This window comes from Botrytis porri, assembly GCF_014898465.1.
Source record: "Botrytis porri strain MUCL 3234 chromosome Unknown BPOR_002, whole genome shotgun sequence".
In the NCBI taxonomy this organism is placed as follows: Eukaryota; Fungi; Ascomycota; class Leotiomycetes; order Helotiales; family Sclerotiniaceae; genus Botrytis; species Botrytis porri.
Genome location: NW_024066076.1, coordinates 342,641 through 364,794, shown reverse-complemented (window position 1 = coordinate 364,794; position 22,154 = coordinate 342,641). Strand labels below are relative to the sequence as shown.

The 22,154-nt window shown below is 41.4% G+C and overlaps 8 protein-coding genes across 8 annotated transcripts; 5 read left to right on the top strand and 3 right to left on the bottom strand.

Annotated features, from left to right (window-relative positions):
* Positions 1-2,071: 2,071 nt before the first annotated feature.
* EAF01_001193 (uncharacterized protein) lies at positions 2,072-2,585 on the top strand (the record flags this gene model as incomplete). The annotated part of the gene is made up of 2 exons (XM_038909443.1): positions 2,072-2,280; positions 2,393-2,585. 2 exons carry the CDS (start codon positions 2,072-2,074, stop codon positions 2,583-2,585), a joined length of 402 nt encoding a protein of 133 aa, XP_038774255.1.
* A 638-nt stretch (positions 2,586-3,223) lies between these two features.
* On the top strand, positions 3,224-3,955 carry EAF01_001192 (uncharacterized protein; the record flags this gene model as incomplete). The annotated part of the gene is made up of 1 exon (XM_038909442.1): positions 3,224-3,955. The coding sequence occupies one exon, from the start codon at positions 3,224-3,226 to the stop codon at positions 3,953-3,955; it is 732 nt and encodes a 243-aa protein (XP_038774254.1).
* Positions 3,956-6,764: 2,809 nt separating this feature from the next.
* On the bottom strand, positions 6,765-8,272 carry EAF01_001191 (uncharacterized protein; the record flags this gene model as incomplete). Its single annotated transcript, XM_038909441.1, has 5 exons — positions 6,765-6,791; positions 6,860-7,802; positions 7,862-7,960; positions 8,021-8,062; positions 8,118-8,272. The coding sequence occupies 5 exons, from the start codon at positions 8,270-8,272 to the stop codon at positions 6,765-6,767; spliced, it is 1,266 nt and encodes a 421-aa protein (XP_038774253.1).
* Positions 8,273-8,640: 368 nt separating this feature from the next.
* Positions 8,641-9,779, top strand: EAF01_001190 (uncharacterized protein). Its single transcript, XM_038909440.1, has 4 exons — positions 8,641-8,982; positions 9,124-9,191; positions 9,258-9,300; positions 9,352-9,779. The coding sequence occupies exons 1-4, from the start codon at positions 8,808-8,810 to the stop codon at positions 9,465-9,467; spliced, it is 402 nt and encodes a 133-aa protein (XP_038774252.1). The 5' UTR covers positions 8,641-8,807; the 3' UTR covers positions 9,468-9,779.
* Positions 9,780-11,262: 1,483 nt separating this feature from the next.
* Positions 11,263-13,542, bottom strand: EAF01_001189 (uncharacterized protein; the record flags this gene model as incomplete). Its single annotated transcript, XM_038909439.1, has 4 exons — positions 11,263-11,706; positions 11,761-12,546; positions 12,605-13,432; positions 13,483-13,542. 4 exons carry the CDS (start codon positions 13,540-13,542, stop codon positions 11,263-11,265), a joined length of 2,118 nt encoding a protein of 705 aa, XP_038774251.1.
* Positions 13,543-15,607: 2,065 nt separating this feature from the next.
* EAF01_001188 (uncharacterized protein) lies at positions 15,608-16,477 on the top strand (the record flags this gene model as incomplete). Its single annotated transcript, XM_038909438.1, has 2 exons — positions 15,608-15,769; positions 15,893-16,477. 2 exons carry the CDS (start codon positions 15,608-15,610, stop codon positions 16,475-16,477), a joined length of 747 nt encoding a protein of 248 aa, XP_038774250.1.
* A 135-nt stretch (positions 16,478-16,612) lies between these two features.
* EAF01_001187 (uncharacterized protein) lies at positions 16,613-17,998 on the bottom strand (the record flags this gene model as incomplete). Its single annotated transcript, XM_038909437.1, has 1 exon — positions 16,613-17,998. One exon carries the CDS (start codon positions 17,996-17,998, stop codon positions 16,613-16,615), a length of 1,386 nt encoding a protein of 461 aa, XP_038774249.1.
* Positions 17,999-18,176: 178 nt separating this feature from the next.
* Positions 18,177-21,491, top strand: EAF01_001186 (uncharacterized protein). The gene is made up of 4 exons (XM_038909436.1): positions 18,177-18,281; positions 18,344-18,475; positions 18,523-20,324; positions 20,394-21,491. The coding sequence occupies exons 1-4, from the start codon at positions 18,258-18,260 to the stop codon at positions 21,205-21,207; spliced, it is 2,772 nt and encodes a 923-aa protein (XP_038774248.1). The 5' UTR covers positions 18,177-18,257; the 3' UTR covers positions 21,208-21,491.
* The last annotated feature ends 663 nt before the right edge of the window (positions 21,492-22,154 follow it).

The following is a 22,154-nucleotide window of genomic DNA, read 5'->3' as shown; positions in this document are numbered from 1 at the left end:
TTTATAGAGGCTGAAGTATTTTAAATTGAGGGTTTGAGGGTTTGAGGGGGAAGAGGGGTATTGTATTCAGTAGTATTGATATATAGAATTTAATCATATTTACTTAATAAAATGTAATATTTAGAAGAGAGGGGAGGGGGAAAAAATACATAGAGTTGGGTAATTGATAAGGTAGGTAGATGGGTAGATAGTGTGATTTTTATATTTTTAATGGGATGGGATGGATGGATGGATGGATGGGTGGATTAATGAATGAATAGATTATAATGAGGATTGAGATTGATATTGAGATTGATAATTGAAGAGCTTTGTATTGATTTGATAGTTTTAGAAATGAATAATTTGAGAGATGAGTGCGTAGGTGGATAGATGAATAGTTAAATAGATGAAGGTAATAGGTCTATTTATGTATCTATGTATTTATATATCTATTCATATATTCAACCGAATGAAGTATATTTAGATGGTATTAGGTAGATACTAGGTTGTGTTTAATAAGTAGTGTTTGATCAATAAAGAGTTATAATATATCAAGTAAAAAAATGATTAAAAGTTAATAATTGGGAATTGGGAGTTGGTAATTGAAAATTGGAAATTAATAATTAATATTGAGTTTTTAATATCAGCTAGTTATTGGTCGGAGGGAAAGAGGTAAGGTGGAATGAGAGAGAAGAATGAGGAAATAGGTAGGTATATAGATACTAGAGTATAAGTATATGGTGAGAGTTTAAGATGTGGGTGTATGTGAGGTTGATTGGGAAGATATGGATGGATGGATTGGATTGAATAATGTTGATGGAGATTGATGAGGATTGATGAGGATGGTGAAAATTATGGATATTTGGAAGTTGGTAAAGCTCTTCTGGATGATAGCTTGGATGTGGAATTTGAGTTTGAATTTGATATAGGGATATGATATAGAGATTAGCTGGAGAAGGAAAAGGAAAAGAAAATTCGAGAAATCGTGATGGTTGATGAATGTTAAGTTGGAATATCTTCATCTGGGGATTGGAGATTTAGCTTTAGGGTTTATAGATTCATAGTTTAGAGTATAGAGATGGCGATTGATTGGAATTTTTAATGAATGGGAAAGGAGAGGTAGAGTATCCAGTTTTTATGGTGTGCAATTTGGTGGCAGATGAACGAGAGTTTGAAATGTGGGAGGTCTTGGGGATCTATTGTTCATGGTGTTTTGGTGATGTTGAAGTAGTACCGGAGAGAGAGGTATTGGTTATAATGGAAGTTCGGGTATGTGATCTTTTGATTCGGAAAGCATGATGTTGGGATAGAGATCATGATCGGAGACTGGAGAATAGTAATACTGGTAAAGAAAGGCATGATTTCAAACTTTATGAGTATCATTATGCTAGTTGAGGAAGTCGGGGATTAGACGGATAGAATGGAACAGGGAAGATATAGTGTGGATGTGATTATTCTGCCTCTTTTTGATGGGAGTAGAAGGGAAAGGGGTAAAGGGTTAGATGAGACAGGTTGAATTGGGATGATAAAAGGGGTTGGCTGGGAGGGCCAGGAGAAAGAAGTAGTGGATTGGATTTCAATTGGAAGAAGGAGAAAGCCGGAGGGGGGGGGAGGAGGAGGAGGAGGAGGAGGAGGGAGGAAGGATAATGGGCGAGATCGCATATACTGAGAACTAGTAGATTGAGACTTCGAACAACCTTGACATTACACTAACTATATGTAAAGAAGATGCCCACTCAGAAGAAGATCGTTGTCATAAACTAAATATCACTCCGTCTTGATTCAACAGAAACACCACAAGCTGCTGATCTATCCTGAGAGCTACTTTCTCACATAAGATATAACCAACACTAGCGTCATCTTCCACTATATATATACCCCGCATATCCACTTGCGGACGTCACCTTCACAGTACAACTGTTGATTCTGCGGCGCAGCAAAGATACCTGGCACCATAAGCAGACCAGCTTCCTCGTCATTTGCAAGAATCATCAATAATTTTCTTTCGAAAAGGAAAAGAAAGACAAGAAGGGAATTTCACACAGTACTTCCAGACTATAGTGATTTCTCAAAGTTTCAATCTGAATAAGTAATGGCCGAATATACATCCACAATCGAAGGCTTCCAGCGCGCAATGGAAGAGAGTCTTATTGGTTCACCTGCTGAAGCGAAAATGTATGCAGAAGCTACTGCAACTCCTACATTCTATCATGTGATGAACGGACAGAAATCAGATGTCGAGCATTGGATCAAGGGGATTGAAATGTGGAGGGGGAAGATTGGCGCGTATAAACCTGTTGTGTAAGTTATCTAACCTTGGTATCTCCTGAGTTTAGCAGGTAGTCTTGACTCTTTGGGGGGGTTGCAGAGAAAGATTGAGATATATACGAAAAGCTGACTCGGATGAACATAGCGATCAATTCCTCCGCGATGGAGACAGTTTGGCAGCGCATATGACGGGAACTATCCAAGTTGATGGGGAGGATACGGAATTTGAAAGCTTTATGTTTGGGAAGGTGGATAAGCAGAGTGGAAAGTTGGAATGGTTGCAAGAGAGGAGTATTTGGGGTCCTCAGGGAGGAGCACCGGAGCATGGTGTTAATTAGAGAGGAGGATTGGAGTAGGATGTTGGGAAAAGATTGAAATATGTGCAGTGCATGTTGGAAGTAAAGATGGATTCGCTGGGTTAGCTTGTCTTCGTACCATGTTGCGGTGATCCATGGATGAGATGGATTTGTGGCTCGATTGTGGCTGGATATTGATCCTCGATTAGTCAGCTAGAAGGATATATTTTATACACTTCTCATCAAAAACAACATGAAATACCTGGATATATCGAGTCAGATCTATATCTATAAATTGGTTCCGGTTAATGGAGAGTATTTGATTGTCTTCATTCTAACCACATCTTGTCAATTTGATCCCAACCGGTCGTTAAAAAAACTTTGGGGAAAAACATAAAATTGGTGTCAATTTTCACGCTCGAGATACAAGCGAGCCGAGATTTTGTGTTTTATAAGAGGCTACCAAATCAGAGTTATATTTTCTTGCTATTTCTGAACAAGGCTTCTTCTGTTTTGTCTCAAAGCTGAATCACAAGTCAGCTGATTGGAGTCTGACGTCGAAGCACTACTCTCAACTATAGTAATACCTCCCAATCGGTCGCAAAGAGATTGGCTAACTTGAGCATAGAAAATTTGGATGATTGAGCTTATATATTCCTGGTTTGATAACTCATGTCACTATGCCGTTACCACTAGCATTCTTTCCTCAAACCAGAGAGCCATTCGGACGACTCATCAACGTTATGGTGCGCCTAAGCCCCCTTGACGAATTCAGGCTGAGAAATCTTCGAAAAGACATCTATGCACCGAGGGTTCATACACAAGCAATGCCTAATTTGGAACTCGTGCGCGGATTAGGAACCTCGAATACTGAATTTATCAGAAAGACACTCTTTAATATTGCACACGCACAATCAAAATTTGAAGTTGCGCTGAGCAATCCTTTCCTTGTAGATAGATCGGTCAATTTCAGTCTGCACCTGCTAGCCTATGCGCCTGCACTCAAGATCCTGCGCAATAAAGTCCGGGAGAATTTGAGGGATATTGTTGTAGTAAATAACCCAACAGGTAAACATACCCTTGAGAATATACACCCCTATCTTTCAAAGGTTGGAACTTTCCCTTGGCCTCAAGATACAAAGATACTACTGAAACCGAGCATTCCACCAGAAGATGGAGATGCTTGGTTAGATCACGCAAAAAGACAAGCTTCCAAGAGGTTGAATCCCGTGACTGCGATCGGTCTCACCATGGTAATATATAATCACTCTCATCGTGTCAAACGTCATGATGAGAGAATGTTGCGTTGGATGCAAGTCCAGGTTAAAGATATGCGCGACTCGGATATCGTCTACGAAGAATTTCCATTTGAAGGCGAAGGATTCAAGGCTTTCGATACTAGTGAACGATAGCTATGGCTTTGAAAGGCATATGGATTTCGAGTACGGTAGGTACGTTGTGATATCATTCTCGTATACGAACTTTCTGCTCTTACAGCCTCTATTACTCATTTCGGATCGCTCCTGTTGCTCTTTTCGTGTTCATTCAAACTGACTATCCCAGAGCTGAATCCGTCTCCGATCCTGCAAGTCTACCATTCTCTTAGGACTTAGCCCAAGAACAAGCAAGGAGTGGTTATTCATAGACATGGGAATTGTTCTTCGTCAGTTTTGATATGTGCCGAGACACGATAACTCTATTCTCTTCACTAAGCGAATTGTAAGAGAATAGATAATATCTACCAGTAATCTCAACTCATGAATACCGAAGTCTGAGACTCGAGGCAGTGTTTGGGTTGAGACGCCTGAGATCTGGTCAAGCGTGAAGCTGAGGCTAAGCGGTAGCGATAGTGGTTCGTGTACTAGGAATGCTTTAAGGATAAGATTAAATCTCCTAGCAAATGGGGAATGTGGGCTATGCAAATACGTGGAATCAATGTCGCTATCGTTGAATAGGAAACTAGCATTTACAGAACTATACCCCACTATTGGTTGAAAATACTAGCTATGATTCTATGAAAAAATGTGTAGTAAAGCAGTACTACCATCAAGTTGAAATCTCTCACTACCTAGGTAGCCACCATAGAAATCCAGCCTCAACACCCAGTCCTACCAATCTAGCTCATCACCGGCGTGTTCGATAAACTTTCCTGACATCTTGCTTATCCCTGGCATCTCCATCAATCTATATGATACCATCAACAACCCTCCTTTCCCTTTCCTAACGCGCATCGACGCAAACTTAAAACCTTCCCCAAATTAGCTACACTCTCATCTCATATATCGACAGCACCGCTTCCCCCAATCCAAGTATTCGAGCTCCTACATTTCTCGTATCGGTTCTCACCCATTTACTTGACAATCGGCGATATTATATCATGCGAGAAGAGACTACTCGTTATTTATTACCCCAGGTTGAGCAAATGTCGAAAACCTCGTGCTCAAAATGTATTTACCTTGCGAGACAAATAATTGTCTCCTGAATCCTGATTTTTATAGACCATACGCAACATTTGGAAACGGATAGCCTGGTACCACATATACTTGTAATATAATAACCAGGTGATTGATTATTAAGACAAGATAGTCACACCAGATTACCAATATCAATATCGAGGGAAAAATAGCTCTCATCCGATCTGCCAAAGGACTACGATTAGGTGGGGGGGGGGGGGACATTTTAATCCTTATTCCCCTCTTAATATTGCGAAGAATGAAACGGGAAAACGATGGGATAACCTCTCTCAATATTCCTAAAACCCGCGACAAAAGAGACGAATAAACAAAGATTCGACAAGAGTAACTTTACGAAGAAGAAGCGTTCAAAAACCCCTGACAATCAGCTTCCGCTTCTCAATGAGCGGAACTGAGCCTAAGAGTTTCAAAGTGACGCAGAGAGTCTTTCACAAACCAACACTTAGGATCCTCAGCACTCTTCTTGAGACAATACTCGCCTTGCTTATTTAAGGTATGGATGCGCATCGAAACATGAATCGTGCAATGAAGTATATAGACTTGTTGTTGAACATTGGTGAAGTCTATCGGAAAGGGAAAAGTCTACTTTACTTTGCTTCTTCCTCGCGAGACTTCTATTCTATTATCAAAGTCGAGAGAATGTGAATTCACAAGTTTGGCTTGAATTCGATACCGGATCGATGGCTCAGGTATATTGTTGGAGGAATAAAAAAAGTGGATAATTTGAACAAGCAGTTCGTGAAGATATTGAGATTAATGCAGGACTTGGAACAAGCGAGGAGTTTGAGCGCAGTGGAAGTGTGGAAGTACGGAATCAGAGTCAAAGTAATCCAGCAACGGATTCTACAAAGTTAAACATCAACAATAGGAAAGCTTATGGAGCTTAGGGGAGAAACTCGTAAGTTAGTTGACTGCTCGAGTAATTTGAAAGAGGTTTGGCTTACTGAAACAATGATAAAATGCATACTTCATCAATGCAAAGAATGCATTTCTAAATTCCACATCACAGCAAGAATACTAGGTATTCACATATTTGAAATCTACCCATCTAGTAGCTCCTTAACAAGCCAACGAAGATCTACACATCAAGTACCAAACACCATTAAAGCCATCCAAACGTCATAACTACCTAGTGTTGATATCAATGAGACATATTGCCCTCTCGAGTCTCTAATCACCATTTTCATTCCCCCAAAAGAAGTTCTGAGATATTAGAGGAATTTGGAGAGGTAAAATCCGGTGGTGAATCTTTTCGATAAGTATAGAATTTCATCCTCTTAGGATTCAGTCCTCAATTCATGAGTGAAGATGAATTGGCGGTGCATCAAATCCCTAGCCTCCACTTGAAGAACAACTTATCTTTCCTTACTACCTAGTATGAATGCATATCTCAAAATTCGTATCAGATATGCCATAGATCAAGTCATTATATGAGCTTTTATGGTTGGTCGACGCATCACACTTTACTTCACAGTTGCCTCTTATAATCTTTTATATTCCATCTAGCGAAACCGCTCAATTTCATGTCAAAAGGGTATAGATTCATGCAGTTTGTATAAAGTTCCCTGCATTCATTGCAGAGATCATTACTACAACGTAATGTTTGGTATGTTGGTACAATTGCAAAAGCCTAGCATGAATGTAGCATCTGATACTTTTCAGAAATGCCACATTTCAAGGCATTTTCACTTTCCACGTCGCTCCCATGCCACTTCTCCCCACTTTATTCTTCGCGATTATCATTCCTCTATTTGTAGAAGTCGAATTTATCGGCCTGGGAAATGTTAGAATATTTTGACGTGAAACGCTAAGAGTTGATGAAAATTTCAGCTCTATACATACCTCTTGTGCACCCTTAACTTGACTAGAATAGGCATCTTCAAGATCGGATTGAATGATATTGTATCTATTCTTTCTGACGGCTCTCAAACCAGCTTCTTGCATGATAGCTGCAATAATAGCACCAGATAATGGATCGTTTCTAATGATTAAACTATCAAGATCGACCTCAGGTGACAATGACATCCTCGACGCAATAGTAGTGAAGATCAACCGTCTCTCTCTGCGATCGCGAAGGTTGGGGAACTCAATCTTTCTATCCAGACGACCAGGACGAAGTAAAGCAGGGTCGAGAGTATCGGCACGATTGGTGGCCATAATGACTTTAACATTGGAAGTTTGGTCAAAACCATCCATTTGGTTCAAAAGCTCGAGAAGAATACGTTGAACTTCTCTATCAGCTCCAGTTTGAGCATCGAAACGCTTCGTGGCGATGGCATCGATTTCATCAATGAAGATAATAGCTGGGGAGTTCTCACGAGCCATACGGAACACATCACGGACCATACGAGGACCTTCTCCAAGATACTTTTGTACGAATTCAGACCCAACGACACGGATGAAGTTTGCAGTTGTCGAATTCGCTACTGCCTTGACAAGCATAGTCTTTCCTGTTCCTGGTGGGCCATATAGTAAAACACCTCGTGGTGGATCGATACCAATTTGCTTGTATAAGTCGAAATGTGTTAATGGAAGTTCAACGGCTTCTCGAATTTCTTGCTTTTGCATATCGAGTCCTCCAACGTCTGCGTATGTAACATCGGGCTTCTCATCAGCACCTAACATGGCAATTGATGAATCGGCCTCGGGAGGTAAGATATCGACTAACGAATTGGAGTGCCTGTGGAGAGCGACAGAGGAGGATGGTTTTAGAAGTTCGCGATCGAGGGTGGATAGAATTCGAACAACATAGTTGGATCCTGTTGATGATTGTACAATACCAGTACTGTTTTCAACGTATTAGTATCACCAATTGCTGGAAAGATGAACGAGGGTGTGTTATACTTTTGATCAATAGCTTCCATGAATTGCCCTATCACCAAAGGAACACTTTGAATACGTTTGATTTCTTCTTGAGCTCGCACAAGCTCCCTCTTCAAGCTTCTGTTAAAGTAATCATGATAAGTACTTGTACAAACCACAGATAGAGTTCAGATCGCATACCTTTGTTCATCCTTGATATATTCTTCTTGAAGTTGGATATATCTGTAACACTCAGTTAGCATTTCACTTTCGAGGATCTATCCAACAATATACTGACTCCAAGTGCCTTTGAAGCTTCTTCAGTGTTGAATATTCATCACTTCCATCTGTTCCTAAGCCCTCCAGCGAATCTATGTTTGGTATCGAGGATGGTAATGGTTTTCGATGGGGCAAAGCCTGAGTCGCAGGGTTCTCTAATAAAACGTCACCCATATTGAAGATCTGCTGGTTTGATTTGAATGCGGATGTATGGTAGTGGCGAGATGTGGAAGATGGTTATGATGATGATGTTGTTAATTCGTTTTCAATTTAAGTCCTTAGAAGGCGCGCGTAGTTGTTAGCCTAGCTGAAGCTCAAGGCTGGCTCGGTGTTTGAACCATGCTTAGCTAATCACCGGGTCAATCACGTGATATTAGTTTTGCCTCATATCTAAGGCCCTAAATCATATCTGACAGTTGGGTGGGAACCCTGCTACGCTGTGCTTATTTTGGATTAGCGCATCACTAGTCAGCCCCATCTGTGACTCCACCAAATACGGGGGGGTATTCATGTTAACATTAATCTATCTTTCCAGGCTCTCGTTTACTTTCATTCTCATAAGACTCAAATCAAGTCATATACAACAACTTTGGAAAGTACCCAGTCGCTGAGTATTGATTTGGGACAGAAAGAGCCCTTTCATAAACTTTCAACCTTTCTTTGATTATCACCTAAATCCATCAACGTCCAGCTCGTCAAACTGTCAACCATGTCGTCATCTATCACGATTCCAACAAGAAATTCCAACAAGGCTGCTGCTACAGCGAGCCCAAGCAGCTCCTCGTCATATTCAAGCTCTCCTACAACATCACAACAATCACCATCGTCAGCTGCTACTTCTCCAAATACTCGATATGGATATGATAGGAGAAGAAGTCTTTTGAGTAAGTGTTTACCTCGTTGGTGCTTGGGATCTCATTTCCGGAAGATAGGAGTTGTGAATTGATGGAATTTTACGGACCTTCGGACATGATCATCACTCTCATGTCAATCAGTAGAGAACATGACTAACATGTCTACTTCAGGCACAGCACTTGCAAAGGAAGAACATACCACAATTAATATTGGAGATCCCGACGGCACACCACGACTTGTACGTTATCCTGCGGCGTGAGAATGCTGCAATGATTGAATATGTACTGACGAATGTTATTTATAGATCACTTGCGTTCGTTCTTCGCAAGGGTTTGACTGGAACCCAGGTAAGAAAGCCATATGGTCCTTCTTCCTAATATGCTAATAAGTTGCGATAGAAATATTCTTCCCCTCCTATATGGAATCCGATTTCGAATCGCTCGAACGAAAGCGCGAGCCTGTTCTTGAAATCAGATTGAGCGATGAGGAAATCAAGCAAATGTTTCCTCAATAGGTTGCGTACAAAAATACAAACGGAGGACGTTGATATAAATCGATGGGTTTGGTTTGCACATTCATGCGCTGAGGGTTTGAACATATCATTACAATTTCACGGGTGCAGAGGTGCGTTATATTTTAGGTAGCCTGGTCAGCGATTGCGGGTGGCATATTTTATCTAGGGACTGGCGGTATTTGATTTTGTTAGGAGACATGAGGAGTTTGGATACAATTCTTTTGGTATTTGGTTATTGGGTGTATTGGGCGAGGCGTCCCTCTTTCTACAACAGATTCCCCTTGATCAATTCAACTCCTTTTCAACTTGCATTGCTAGTCCATATTGCTTCTTGATTTTTTGATTAAAATATTGCGGTGGCGGAAAGGAAAGCACAACAAAGTCAGCCTCATGTAAAGGCCGATAGCATAGGCTTCATAGGCTACACTCGGGGCCACCGATATGTTGCGATACAAGAAGGAACACTAACTGCAAATTCAACCAGAGAATCATGACCATGTCTAATATACATACTAGGAACTTATTAGGTAGCCATACTATGACATTTATTATCTAGGACATCCATTATTCTGACAGGCTGAGTGCCATTTCCTCTCGTGATGTAGTCATCGCTAAAGTTATCCCAGTTATTTACATGTGCTGATAATTCCGTGTTGGAGTTTGGTTCTTGTTCTTTTCGATCTGAATATAGATTATATACTTAGAATACGGCTGTGTGCTCGGAGTATAAGACATTTTTCTTTCTTTTTCTTATTAGATTTACAAATGACTGAAACGCTCAGTACTAAAGTGACTCCATCCCCGCAAGATGTACGGTTAGCTATCGGCTTTCACTATCTAAGAACCCCACTCGTGTTATCGTGACCCCAGTGCTAATCGTGGTTAGCTCAGGTTGAGTATGCGGAGTGTGTGGATTAGGTAATCGGGGGGGCTGGATTCTACATCTTGTGAATATCCTGGTGGGGGATCTAAATTGTAGTATTCGGTTGGTGAGAGGCAATGTTCTCAAGAAAGTTGTCTTGTTGTGGTTGGCTTATTACTCTGTCCTATGATCTGCGATATCCCTTTCATCGTCAACCGTGTGTGCACGTGCATCTGTACGATTGGATTTAAGAACCTGATGAGATTCACCTATTCGACGGGCTTGGATTTGAAGTTGCTACCGCAGAGATTATCACAATTAAACCTCTCTATGCGTGCGCCAGCATTATGTAAGTATCTTATTAGAGGGATCGTTGCCAATGAAGCTACCACGGATGCTTCGGCAGTGTTTAAGATCAAGTTTAAGTTTGCATCAGAGAGATCAAAGTTTAGAAGGGGTCTTGTCCATGTTTTGTTCTGAAACTTGATTGTGATTGGATTCTTGTATCTCTCCACCAACTATGTTTTGATGATCAAATGTATCATGTGTATTGGCACGGTTTCATGTTCATGACATTCCCTTCGGAGTAATCTAGCAGCGACGAATGTCTCAGGACACGGAAAAATCTATCAAACTTGTGATTTATCCAAATGATTGGAATTTTGTTGTAATGTACAACGTTGTTTACAATAATAATGATACATAGCAGCAGTGCTGTAGCTTTTTTGGAAAATCTCGCCAAGCTTTAATGTTCTCGCTTCTCCCGCTTCTACCGCTTCCACTTGACACTAAATTTAAAAGTAGATAAGCGCAGGACGGCTAAATTCACAAAATGTACTCCAAAATCAACCTCCAATTACCAGTGACATCAATAACACCTATCATATAATTCGTCATATTCTCATCCAAACTTCCATCTATGGTCGGTCCTTATCATATGTTGCATACTTCTGTGAATCTCTCGTGGTATATTCTGTCTGGTTGAGATTGAACTGGATAATCTGAATAAAGATTTTGCAAATCTGCCATCGTTTGTTGAGCTGGTTCTGCTGAGGTGATGACGTTGGTATCCAAATCTGGATTGAACCAATCACACTGAGTTTGATGCGGCCAATTGTTCATTGTATTCATATCCAGGGAATCAGTGTTCAACAATGTCCAATCGTGTTGGGCCTTCGGCGAACACGCAGAAGTCGATGTTGGGCTTGGAGTTGGATAATGAGAAAATCTATCGGTCCTTTCGGTCCAGATTTCGTCAACATTCTCAAAGGATTGTTGGATAGGAGGGATCCGAACATTCAAGATTTCCTCTACCCTTGAAGGCATGAGGCCGTCTTTCTCTAACATCGAAGATGGAATTCGTACAGAACATTTTTGCTATAATACCGATTAGCAACTTCACTTACAAATATTGCCACCATATGCACACACCTCTGAGTATACAGTGGATCCTTGGCTAACCCCCAACTCTTCTGCCGCATACTTCATCCTTCCTAGGACCCATTTTCTTTGCGAATCGGTAACAAAGTCTGAAGTAGCGATAGAAAACATAGGCCACAAAATGAAAAGTCCAGATAGACCTTTCGCACGGGAATCGCTTTCATCTCCGCAGGCGAAGCTGTGCTCAGAAGGGATATTGATATCCATAGCTGTTGGTATTTCCCCGAGACAATTAGGGACGCTGGCAATAACGTCCCGAATCAATTCTTTTCCGGCTATCATAGCTTTCTCGTACTCCACAGTAGTTCGATAATCTTGTGGTGAGCATAGCCAGGCAGCACATCGGACGATAGTACTATTATTGAGTAATCGCGATCCTCGGGACAAATTCCAAATATGGGCTATCCAAACTTCGTGGTACTTGTCAATCTTACCCGGAAAATATTTCGATTCGGCAAGTTTCTCTTCCAGTATAGCGTCGATCCATCCTATGGACTTATAATTGCATTGAGGTGGCATTGATTCTGCCCATTCCGAGTAGCTTTGTTCTATGGCTTCAGCTCTTCGCATCAAATTCAGGACATTTTCGAAGTCTTGAGGAGTACGTTTCGCGCTGCCCATGAGCTCATCACATTCAACACGAGCTTCTGCAACTTTAGATTGAAGACGATTACACATTGTCCGGCCGCCCCTGGATAGGTCTCTTTTCTTAGTAAGGACTTCATTCCACTCTGCTGGGATATCGGACAGCTTTCCGTTGAGAAGACAACTCAGGTTCTGTTCTCATAAATTAACCGACTGATCCAATCAATGACGCAAACAAATTTAGACGTACCAAGTGTATTTTCACAGTCCATATCAATTCCAAAGTCAACGGAGACATCGGTCCTTTTACATCGCGCATCTTCAAGAGGGTTGTTGCACCAGTCACATGGGAATTCCAAGTGTTCCAGCCTTCATTCTCTTTCACTAGACTATATGCCATAGTCTGCTCAAAGTTAGCAACGGCATCTTCAATTTTTTTTTGGAGAATGTTAACCTCAAATAACGCAAGTAGCATAACCGCTGCAAGTGTTGTATCTTCAGCGGCTTGTTTAGGATCGCCTATGGCGTTAGTGACTTGACGTAATGCCTTCAAATAGGCCTGCTCGGCTTTTGGCTTTAGCATCCTTGCATTTGGTTGATTTCCGAAGGTAGCCAAAGCTACCGCAGACAGCGAATCTGATAAGACAGCCGAAGGTTGAAGCTTCATCAATGGAAGTAAAAAGCCGAGGAAGCCACATCTCACTGTCCCATGAGGAATCAAAACATAATTGGAAAGAAAGAAACAGATTGCACGTTCTTCCAATGCCGCTGTCAAAGGCGGGCATGCCAATTGTGTTCCATTCTGTATTGCTTCTACCAATCTCTGGACCTCCGGACTGCAGTTTTGCCTTGGTCTCCATCGTGTATAGGGCGTCATACTAGATTCCGATTTACTCCGGTTGTGAGAGCGAGCCATTTGAATTGTAGCAAGGGCTGTTGTAGTTGCAATTGCATGAGACGTTTTGCGTTGTGTCGAACTCGATCCGTTACGATGCATAACGTCAAAGACTGGTCGATATCCAGGACAATCGCGCTTCAACCTTTGGCAATTACCGCAGCCTGGCTTTTTCTCATCACACTGGTTTGTGTTAGTACTTCTCACATGCTGTATTGAGGATGACGTCTGACCTTGACTCGCCGAGATCTGCAGAGATAGCATCCTCTGGATGGTTTTCCAGTGTTAACCATCTTGTCAGTTGAATATGTTAAAGTTTCGATCGAATCAATTCTTTTGCCGAATCTGAAGTCAGGTTCGTATGATGAAATAATGGTTTCCTTGAGAAAAGCAGAGGCCTCCCGATAACTTATGGATGGAAGAAACTACGCAGGAACAATGCCAATTCATCCTGTTTCTCCGTGCACAATATCAATCCGTGTTTGGTTTCAACCTTGATAGAACAATTGGTTTCGGATATTACAGCAGCTAGAGTATTCGGAGTTAATCAAAGACATCCTAAGATTGGCCCATTGGTCAGATGTAGTTTCTAGACGTTTCATCAGTCTTCCTCTGCGCCTCGAGACCCTAGTTCCCAATAGCTCACTACTGGCATATCACTTGTATTGCCATCGATGCAAGGGTACATACTAGTCCTGATCCTCTAACACAGGTCTACCCGAACTGCCGGGAAGTATGCGTCAGTACGGAAACTAAACCTTAATACGATCCGGTAAGCTCAATCCAAATCGAGACACGACAAACGGCTTAAGCAGTAATGTCACTTTCTATCTGACAGAATCCCGGATCTGAAACCATTGCTCCCAAGCGCTGTCAGAGATTCGAAAGTTTCATTAAATATAGCGGAGTAACATCAGAGCGTTCTTAAATTAAAGATTTTCCCTATCTGCTGCGCATAACTTCTGCGCGATTAAGGTTTTTATTCTAAGTTTGTTCCCTCTGAATGGCGCAGCCATAGCTTGCTTTTTTAGGATGACGCTTTACTCTGTAGTCTCTACCAGTTAAATAGATGGCCCTAATTTGTTATCGATACTTTGCACGCTTGGACGTTATTCTTCCATGAATATGGAGCTAGTCTAAGTTTCCTACCGGGGATGAAGGTTCACATTTGTTCGGAATACGGAAATTGACGGGCTCTGCGCAAATAAATGCCATCCACTTGAAGGCTTGGAGGAGATGTGATACGGTCCGGGCTTTGGCACTTCCACTTTATTGCATATCACACGTCATATACACGAGTATAATCCTTTTCGGCTCGGAACTGCAAAGTGCTTATCGAACAACGAGAGCGCTCTTGTATTGTGTTATATCTGTTGAGACCCCGAAGAAAGATTCGTGGTATGTGATTATTACTGACACGTGCCGCTACCTTGTAGTCTGGAGTAGGCAAGTGACTTTGGGATGTGACAGGTCAATCTAGATTGAAGGGCATCAATGAAGGAGTGGCTGTGTCTAGATTATTAGGGGTCCCCCGCAGGATGCTAATCGCTAGAAAAGGGGAACGAGAACAGAAACTTTAAAAAGAACGGGGAAGACGGGGAAAGAGGAATTAGAACTAGCTATCAGGTAAGTATTAGCATGCTAGAGGATGTATATTACTAGTATAAGGTGGTAGAACATCTCTCTGTTTAAGGATCAGATAGAGTAATCATACAATATAAAACAAACTTGTTGTAGAACAGACACACCAAATGGAAACCCTGAAATCTAAATGTAGCTAGACATTTATTTCAATAACCTACTCGTGAATATACAACAGAAGTAAGACGCAAAACCAATAGTGACAAGCCCTAGGAGAATAAAGCTTATTTCGTGCACGTAAGTTTATCCAACCGGAGTAGTTTCAAGTGCAAAAGAGAGAGCAAAGCATCTGGTGAGGTCAAATGATTACTAATCAACCCCCCACGCACGGACTCTAAAAGTCTAGAAGCTTTGCGCTGGTGCCGTGAAGTTGTTTTCCGATATGATGGTTACTGAACTGTGGATGTAAACAAATAGTCTGCGAAGCAAAATACAGACAACGACGATTTGTCGCCACGATACGCTGCGGAATCTATTACTAAGTATATTTATACTTGAAATTTTGAGTCGATTCAACGAACTCGAATTCTTTGATTCATTCGCCTTCAGGATCCCCGAGTGGAGATAGTTCTGATTTATGAACGCGGAGAATTGATGCGCAACGCTAGTTTTCTTGCTTTCATCCTTTCGTCGTCGCGATAATTTCTGCAGATTGCAGAGGGGAAAGGGCCGTTATATAGGAGAGAAAAAAAGGAAAGAGGCAGATCGAAAACAAATATGGCAGAACAACAACGGAAAATCGAACTCCAATCGCCAGACGATTTGAAATATCTAGTCGCGAATGTCAAGAGGGCGGCGCGGGAAATGATTGATCGGGATTTACCACCGATAGAGGGAGAAGATGCGATGAGGAGATTGGTGGAGGAGATTGTGGGAGAGGTTTGTGTTTTTTCTATTCTTTTCTTGGATTTTGGGTTTCGTCCGGGGAGAGGATGTTGGGGAGACGGGAAACGCAAAGGAAATGCGAAGATCAGAATGAAAGATCACTAACGAGGAAGATAGTACATACATAAAACTTTCCTCACAGCTTCTCCTAGTATCTCGATCAATGGCATGGTACCCCAGCGGAAACTCATAAATGCGAATCTGCAACCGGAAGAAAACGATAGAGATATTATCGAAGAACGCGAGGAACATGAACCGTTTGATGGACAATTATGGGAAAGAGCAAAAGCATTAGCGGTGAAAGAGGAAGAATTAGTAGAGCAGATTGCGGCGCTGAGGAGAAATGTACCAGCGGTGGTGGTGGAGAGGGAAGGAAAGTGGAAGAAGGGGGTTGAGGAGGAAGAAAGGGAGATTGAGGGGTGGAGGGAGAAATTGGGGATGGAGGATGAGGCGATTTTTGCGGAAGGGGGGAGCGGATTGGGGTTGGAGAGGAATGAGAGGATGGTGGAGGTGGAAGGGGATTGGGACAAGGGGATTGGTGGGTTGGAGGGACTGTTTAGAGGGTTGCCGGAGGTGGGGGCTACAAGGGATAGAGCGGGACGGGCGGAGGAATATGTTAGGGGACGGGGAAGAGAGGCTAGGATATTGGGGATTGAGTTCTTTGGGAGAAATGAGAAATCTTGCGCGAGAGAAATGGAATGAGGCGTTTAGGTGTGGTTGTTTTTCATGGATACTGGAAGATTATACCCGGATTTTGATTAGTGTTTTAAATGAATGAATGAACGAATGGTCAAAATGATCTTGTTATTCTTTTTCTGAGTTTACTTAATCAGCTTCTCACACTGTGGTATCATTTCCTTCGTCCTTAACAAATGCCTGTTGCTCCTCTGCCTGTTTTTCAGCTTCAAGAGAAACTCCACCCTCATCACCATCTTCGCTCTCATATCCACTCTTTTCCTCCTCGTCCTCATGCTGCTCGTCTCCATCCTCTCCCTCATTACCTTCCTCGCCCTCCGCCCCGCCTTTCTTCTCCTTGGCCTTTAACTTCGCCTCCTTTCTCTTAGGGATAACCTTCAAGAAAGCCTTACCCCAATCGCCCGTTTCCAACCACCTTATCATGATCTCCATCACATGATTCACAGTCAACACGGTCCGACTTTGCATAGTCATATATTCTCCAATAGGTAACTTTGCGGTTGGGATACCCGCATCGCAAGCTCGTTTGTAGCAAAGGCCTTTGTGACGGTTTTTGTCGACTATACCGCCGATAACATAGGTTGTGTATGGAGAGAGAGTAGTGAGGGTGTTTTCGGAATCGGAGGAAAGGTAGACTATATTTGGAGTGATGGATGAGAAAGTGGTTGAGGGTGTAGAGTCTGAGGCTTCTGGGATGGTTGACTTTAGCTGTTCATCGACTTCTAGCTGTACAGCTTCCGCTGATTCTGCTCCCGCTGATTCTACTTCCTGCTTCTTTGATTCTCTGCGCGGTTTCTGATATTCCTCCAATCCATTTTCTGCAGCCAAAGCACCTAGCAACTTTCCACCTTCAGGTCCCCTCATAAGTCCATCCAGGATCCCCGCTGCTTCCATCCACCCCTCCTCCATGAATTTAACTCCCTTCCAACTATTAAAATTACCTGCCAATACCCCCTCAAATCTCTCCTTCATTTTGCCTCCCCACCCCGATATTCCCATATGTCCTCTGTAAACCGCAGTCCGATTATCACTATAACAGCGTGTTACTTGCGCTGTCAATGATATGATTTCTTTTTCCATCATATAAGATTCAAAATCACAATCAATAAGGAAAGAAACTGGGACTTGAATAGGTCGACGGGACGAGGAAGGTGGAGGAGGAGGTAGCAGTCCAGCTGCTTGAGCCGCAGCTTTACGAGCCTGCTTTTCTTTGCGCTTGATGCGCCGGAATTCGGTACGTTTGGATTTGTTGGCTTCCCATTCTTCTTGCTTTCTGCGCTTTTTTAATTGCGATTTGGAGAGGGGATTGGGTTCATTGGAAGGGGCTGTAGTGGTGGACTCGGTGGTATTGGACTCGGGGTTGGCGGGGGCATCTTCAGTCTTTATCAAGGTTTCGAGCTGCATTGTTGTGTCATTGGAGTTGGAATTTGCATTTGAATTGGGGGCAATCGAATCGGTAGAAGTCGATTCATCGTCAGTAGATGCGACTTTGCGAATTTTAGAGGGCCGTTCGTCGATGTCGGACATTTTTACATTTATTGGGGGAGTTGGTGAGGGGGAAGCTTGAATTTCATATGACTGAGAATAACTAAATTGATTTTCTTCTTCACCGCTTTGGCAGAACGCGTGATTAATGGTTTAGCGTGTCGCCTGTCGCGTCTCCTCTACTCTATTCTTGGGCAATTTGTTCAGAAGTTTGACTTGGATGATATGATCTCTATTTTCTTGACTCTGGAGCACCTTGAAGAAATTATTCAATAATTGATATCCAGGAAAATCTCTCAAAATGTCTTCCCGTCCTGAGCTTAAGGTACGCCACCTCTTAATTGTAGCTTTTGGTTAGAAAGACCTCTTACTGATACTGTAAATTAGGTTGATGATGAGCTTGGGTTCATTAAGTTTTTCACAAATTTACCTCAGAGAGATGGAGAGACCATTAGAGTCTTCGATAGAGGAGACTTTTATACTGCTCATGGAGACGATGCGACGTTCATTGCCCGCACTGTATGTATCTTCGACGAAAGGAGGTAAATATCATTTAACAATTCTAGGTCTACAAAACTACTTCAGTCCTACGAGATCTGGGCAGTAATTCTACAAAAATCCCCTCAGTAACGATGACTGTAACAGTATACAAAAACTTTCTGCGAGAAGCGCTTTATAGAATGGGAAAGAGAGTGGAAATATTCACAACCTCTGGAAGAAACAACTGGAAGGTCACAAAGACAGCATCGCCAGGAAACTTACAAGATGTGGAGGAAGAATTAGGAGGATCATTTGATGCCGCACCAATCATTCTCGCTGTCAAGGTATCCGCAAAAGCATCAGAAGCAAGAAACATCGGTGTCTGTTTTGCAGATGCAAGTGTTCGGGAATTGGGAGTCAGCGAATTTCTCGACAACGATTTATACTCTAATTTCGAATCGCTACTTATTCAACTGGGAGTTAAAGAATGTCTAATTCAAGTAGACAGAACGACAAAAGATGTGGAATTACAAAAACTTAAACAAATTATCGAAAATTGCGGTTGTGCCTGGACGGAACGAGCAGGTGGAACTTTTGGGACTAAAGATATCGAACAAGATCTTGCAAGACTTCTGAAGGATGAGAAGTCTACTGGAGTTCTTCCACAAACGGACTTGAAACTTGCTATGGGTTCAGCGGCAGCTCTTATCAATTATTTGGGTGTGCTACATGATAATTCGAATTTCGGACAATATCAACTCTATCAACATGATCTTTCGCAGTTCATGAAATTGGATGCTTCTGCGCTCAAAGCTCTCAACCTTATGCCTGGACCGAGGGATGGATCGAAAAGTATGTCTCTTTATGGCCTACTCAATCATTGCAAAACACCAGTTGGAAGTAGACTTTTGGCACAATGGTTGAAACAACCTTTGATGAGTTTAGAGGAAATCGAAAAAAGACAACAATTGGTAGAGGCTTTTGTTGAAGATCAAGAATTGAAACAAACCATACAAGAAACGCATATGCGATCGATACCTGATTTATATCGCTTAGCCAAACGATTCCAGAAAAAGTTAGCAAACCTTGAGGATGTCGTTCGAGCATATCAAGTCGTCATAAGAATACCGGACTTCATTAAAACTCTCGAAGATGTTATGGATGAGAAGTATCGGGATGCTCTTGATGAAGCATATACAGACAAACTTCGTGGATGCAACGCTAGCCTTGGAAATTTAGCAGAAATGGTAGAGACTACAGTCGACCTTGACGCAATGGACAACCACGAATATATCATCAAGCCTGAATTTGATGATAGTCTCAATATAATTAAGCGAAAATTGGATAAATTAAAGTACGAAATGGATCAAGAATTCCGTGTGGTAGCCAAAGATCTTGGCCAGGAAATTGAGAAGAAAATCTTCTTGGAGAACAATAAAGTTCATGGTTGGTGCATGCGACTCACACGAACGGAAGCCTCTTGTATTCGAAACAAGAGCAAATATCAAGAATGTCAGACACAAAAGAATGGTGTCTATTTTACTACCTCCAAGCTTCTCTCTATACGCCGCGAATTCGACCAGCTCTCGGAAAATTACAACCGCACCCAATCTAGTCTCGTGAATGAAGTCGTGGCTACAGCTGCATCCTATTGTCCAGTGATTGAACAACTCGCCTCTGTTCTTGCTCACCTCGACGTTATCGTTTCGCTAGCTCATACCTCTGCGCATGCTCCTACTGCTTATATTCGTCCTAAGATACACCCTCGTGGAACAGGCTCTACAATCCTTAAAGAATCTCGTCATCCTTGTATGGAAATGCAAGATGATATTCAATTTATCCCTAATGACGTCTCGCTTATTCGCGATGAATCCTCATTCCTGATCATGTATGTACAAACTTCATTCCCACATACAAAAAGTTTATAGAAACACAACAACTAATGGATAATATATAGAACAGGCCCCAATATGGGGGGCAAGAGCAGTTACATACGACAAATTGGAGTTATAGCACTGATGGCTCAAATTGGCTGTTTCGTTCCTTGCTCAGAAGCAGAACTTACAATTTTCGATTGCATATTAGCGAGAGTAGGAGCATCAGATTCACAACTCAAAGGCGTATCGACATTCATGGCAGAAATGTTGGAAACAGCCAATATACTCAAATCAGCAACTTCAGAATCTCTCATCATCATTGATGAATTGGGTAGAGGTACTAGTACATATGATGGATTTGGCTTAGCATGGGCTATTTCCGAATACATCGTTAGGGAAATAGGAGCATTCAGTATGTTTGCTACGCATTTCCATGAATTGACAGCGCTGGCGGATACTTTCCCTCAGGTCAAAAATCTACACGTGGTTGCACATATTGATACAGAACCTTCGTCGCAAGAAAGGAAGCGAGAAGTCACGTTACTGTACAAAGTTGAAGAGGGAATATGCGATCAAAGTTTCGGTATTCATGTAGCGGAACTAGTCAAATTCCCAGAAAAAGTAATAGGTATGGCGAGGAGAAAGGCAGAGGAATTAGAAGATTTCGGAACGAGTGGGAAGGCTGATAATGGAGATCCCAGTAGTCAGGAATATGGAAAGGAGGATGTGGAGGAGGGAAGTAGATTGTTGAAGGATGTATTGAAGAAGTGGAAGGCAGAAATTGACGGGAAGGATATGGCAAAGGAGGACAAAATTGCGGTGTTGAGGAGGTTGGTGGGAGGTGATGAGAAATTGAGGGCGAATCCGTTCTTTAAGAGTATTGAATGTTTATAGAAAGTTGGGGCAATGTGGAGGTGGATGCGCTTGATAGCTTGATATGGCATATAATTGGCGTTCAGGAAATTTGGAGGGAATAATATGATTTGGCTGGCTGGCTGGGTGGCGCTATGTTCTATACGCTAAGTCGGGTACCCTACTTTCGGGCCACCCCTGTTTTGGGCCACTCTTTACCACTAAAAATCTCAAAAAATGGAATTTTTAACTTTCTTATTTATGGATAGAATTTATTGAAAATTTGTATATATAATTCAGATCGTTTTGAATCTAATCTGAAAATTTTAGATTTTTTTAGATTTTTCTGTATTGAGATCTAGAGCTTTAAAATATCGATTTTTTAATTTATATGAGAATCACATATAAATTTAGAACTTTTATAAAATCTTTAATAACTTTTTAACAACAATCATCAAAAGAAAACTGTATATCTTTTTGAAAGTTTTGAGCTTAAATCTATATAGAAATTCAAAAAAAAATTCAAAAAAATTAACAAATATAAAGATATAGTATACAGTGAGTTTGAAGTAGTATAAATAATCCCTATAATTTTGAGGGTATCCTTTTAAATATCTATTTATAGGAAATTTTCTTTTTTTTCTGAATCCTTCAAAATAAAAATGTTATAAATTTATAATAAAATTTTATAGTTTATTTTTAATAATTTTTATTAAAAAGTTATTAAAGATTTTATAAAAGTTTCAAATTTGTATGTGATTCTCATACAAATTTAAAAATCGATATTTTGAAGCTCTAGATCTTAATACAGAAAATTCCTAAAAATCTAAAATTTTCAAGCTAAACTAAAAATGATCTAAATTATATATATATAAATTTTCAATAAATTCTATTCATAAATAAGAAAGTTAAAAATTCCATTTTTGGTGTAAAAAGTGGCCCAAAAGGGGGGTGGCCCGAAAGTAGGGTATCCGACTTACTATGTGATA

Coding starts and splice junctions, on each gene's coding strand:
- EAF01_001190 (XM_038909440.1), top strand. CDS start 8,808: ATGTCGTCATCTATCACGATTCCAACAAGAAATTCCAACAAGGCTGCT. Junction 8,983..9,123: donor TAGGAGAAGAAGTCTTTTGA/GTAAGTGTTTAC, acceptor TGTCTACTTCAG/GCACAGCACTTGCAAAGGAA. Junction 9,192..9,257: donor CCGACGGCACACCACGACTT/GTACGTTATCCT, acceptor TGTTATTTATAG/ATCACTTGCGTTCGTTCTTC.
- EAF01_001186 (XM_038909436.1), top strand. CDS start 18,258: ATGTCTTCCCGTCCTGAGCTTAAG. Junction 18,476..18,522: donor CGACGTTCATTGCCCGCACT/GTATGTATCTTC, acceptor TAACAATTCTAG/GTCTACAAAACTACTTCAGT. Junction 20,325..20,393: donor GAATCCTCATTCCTGATCAT/GTATGTACAAAC, acceptor GATAATATATAG/AACAGGCCCCAATATGGGGG.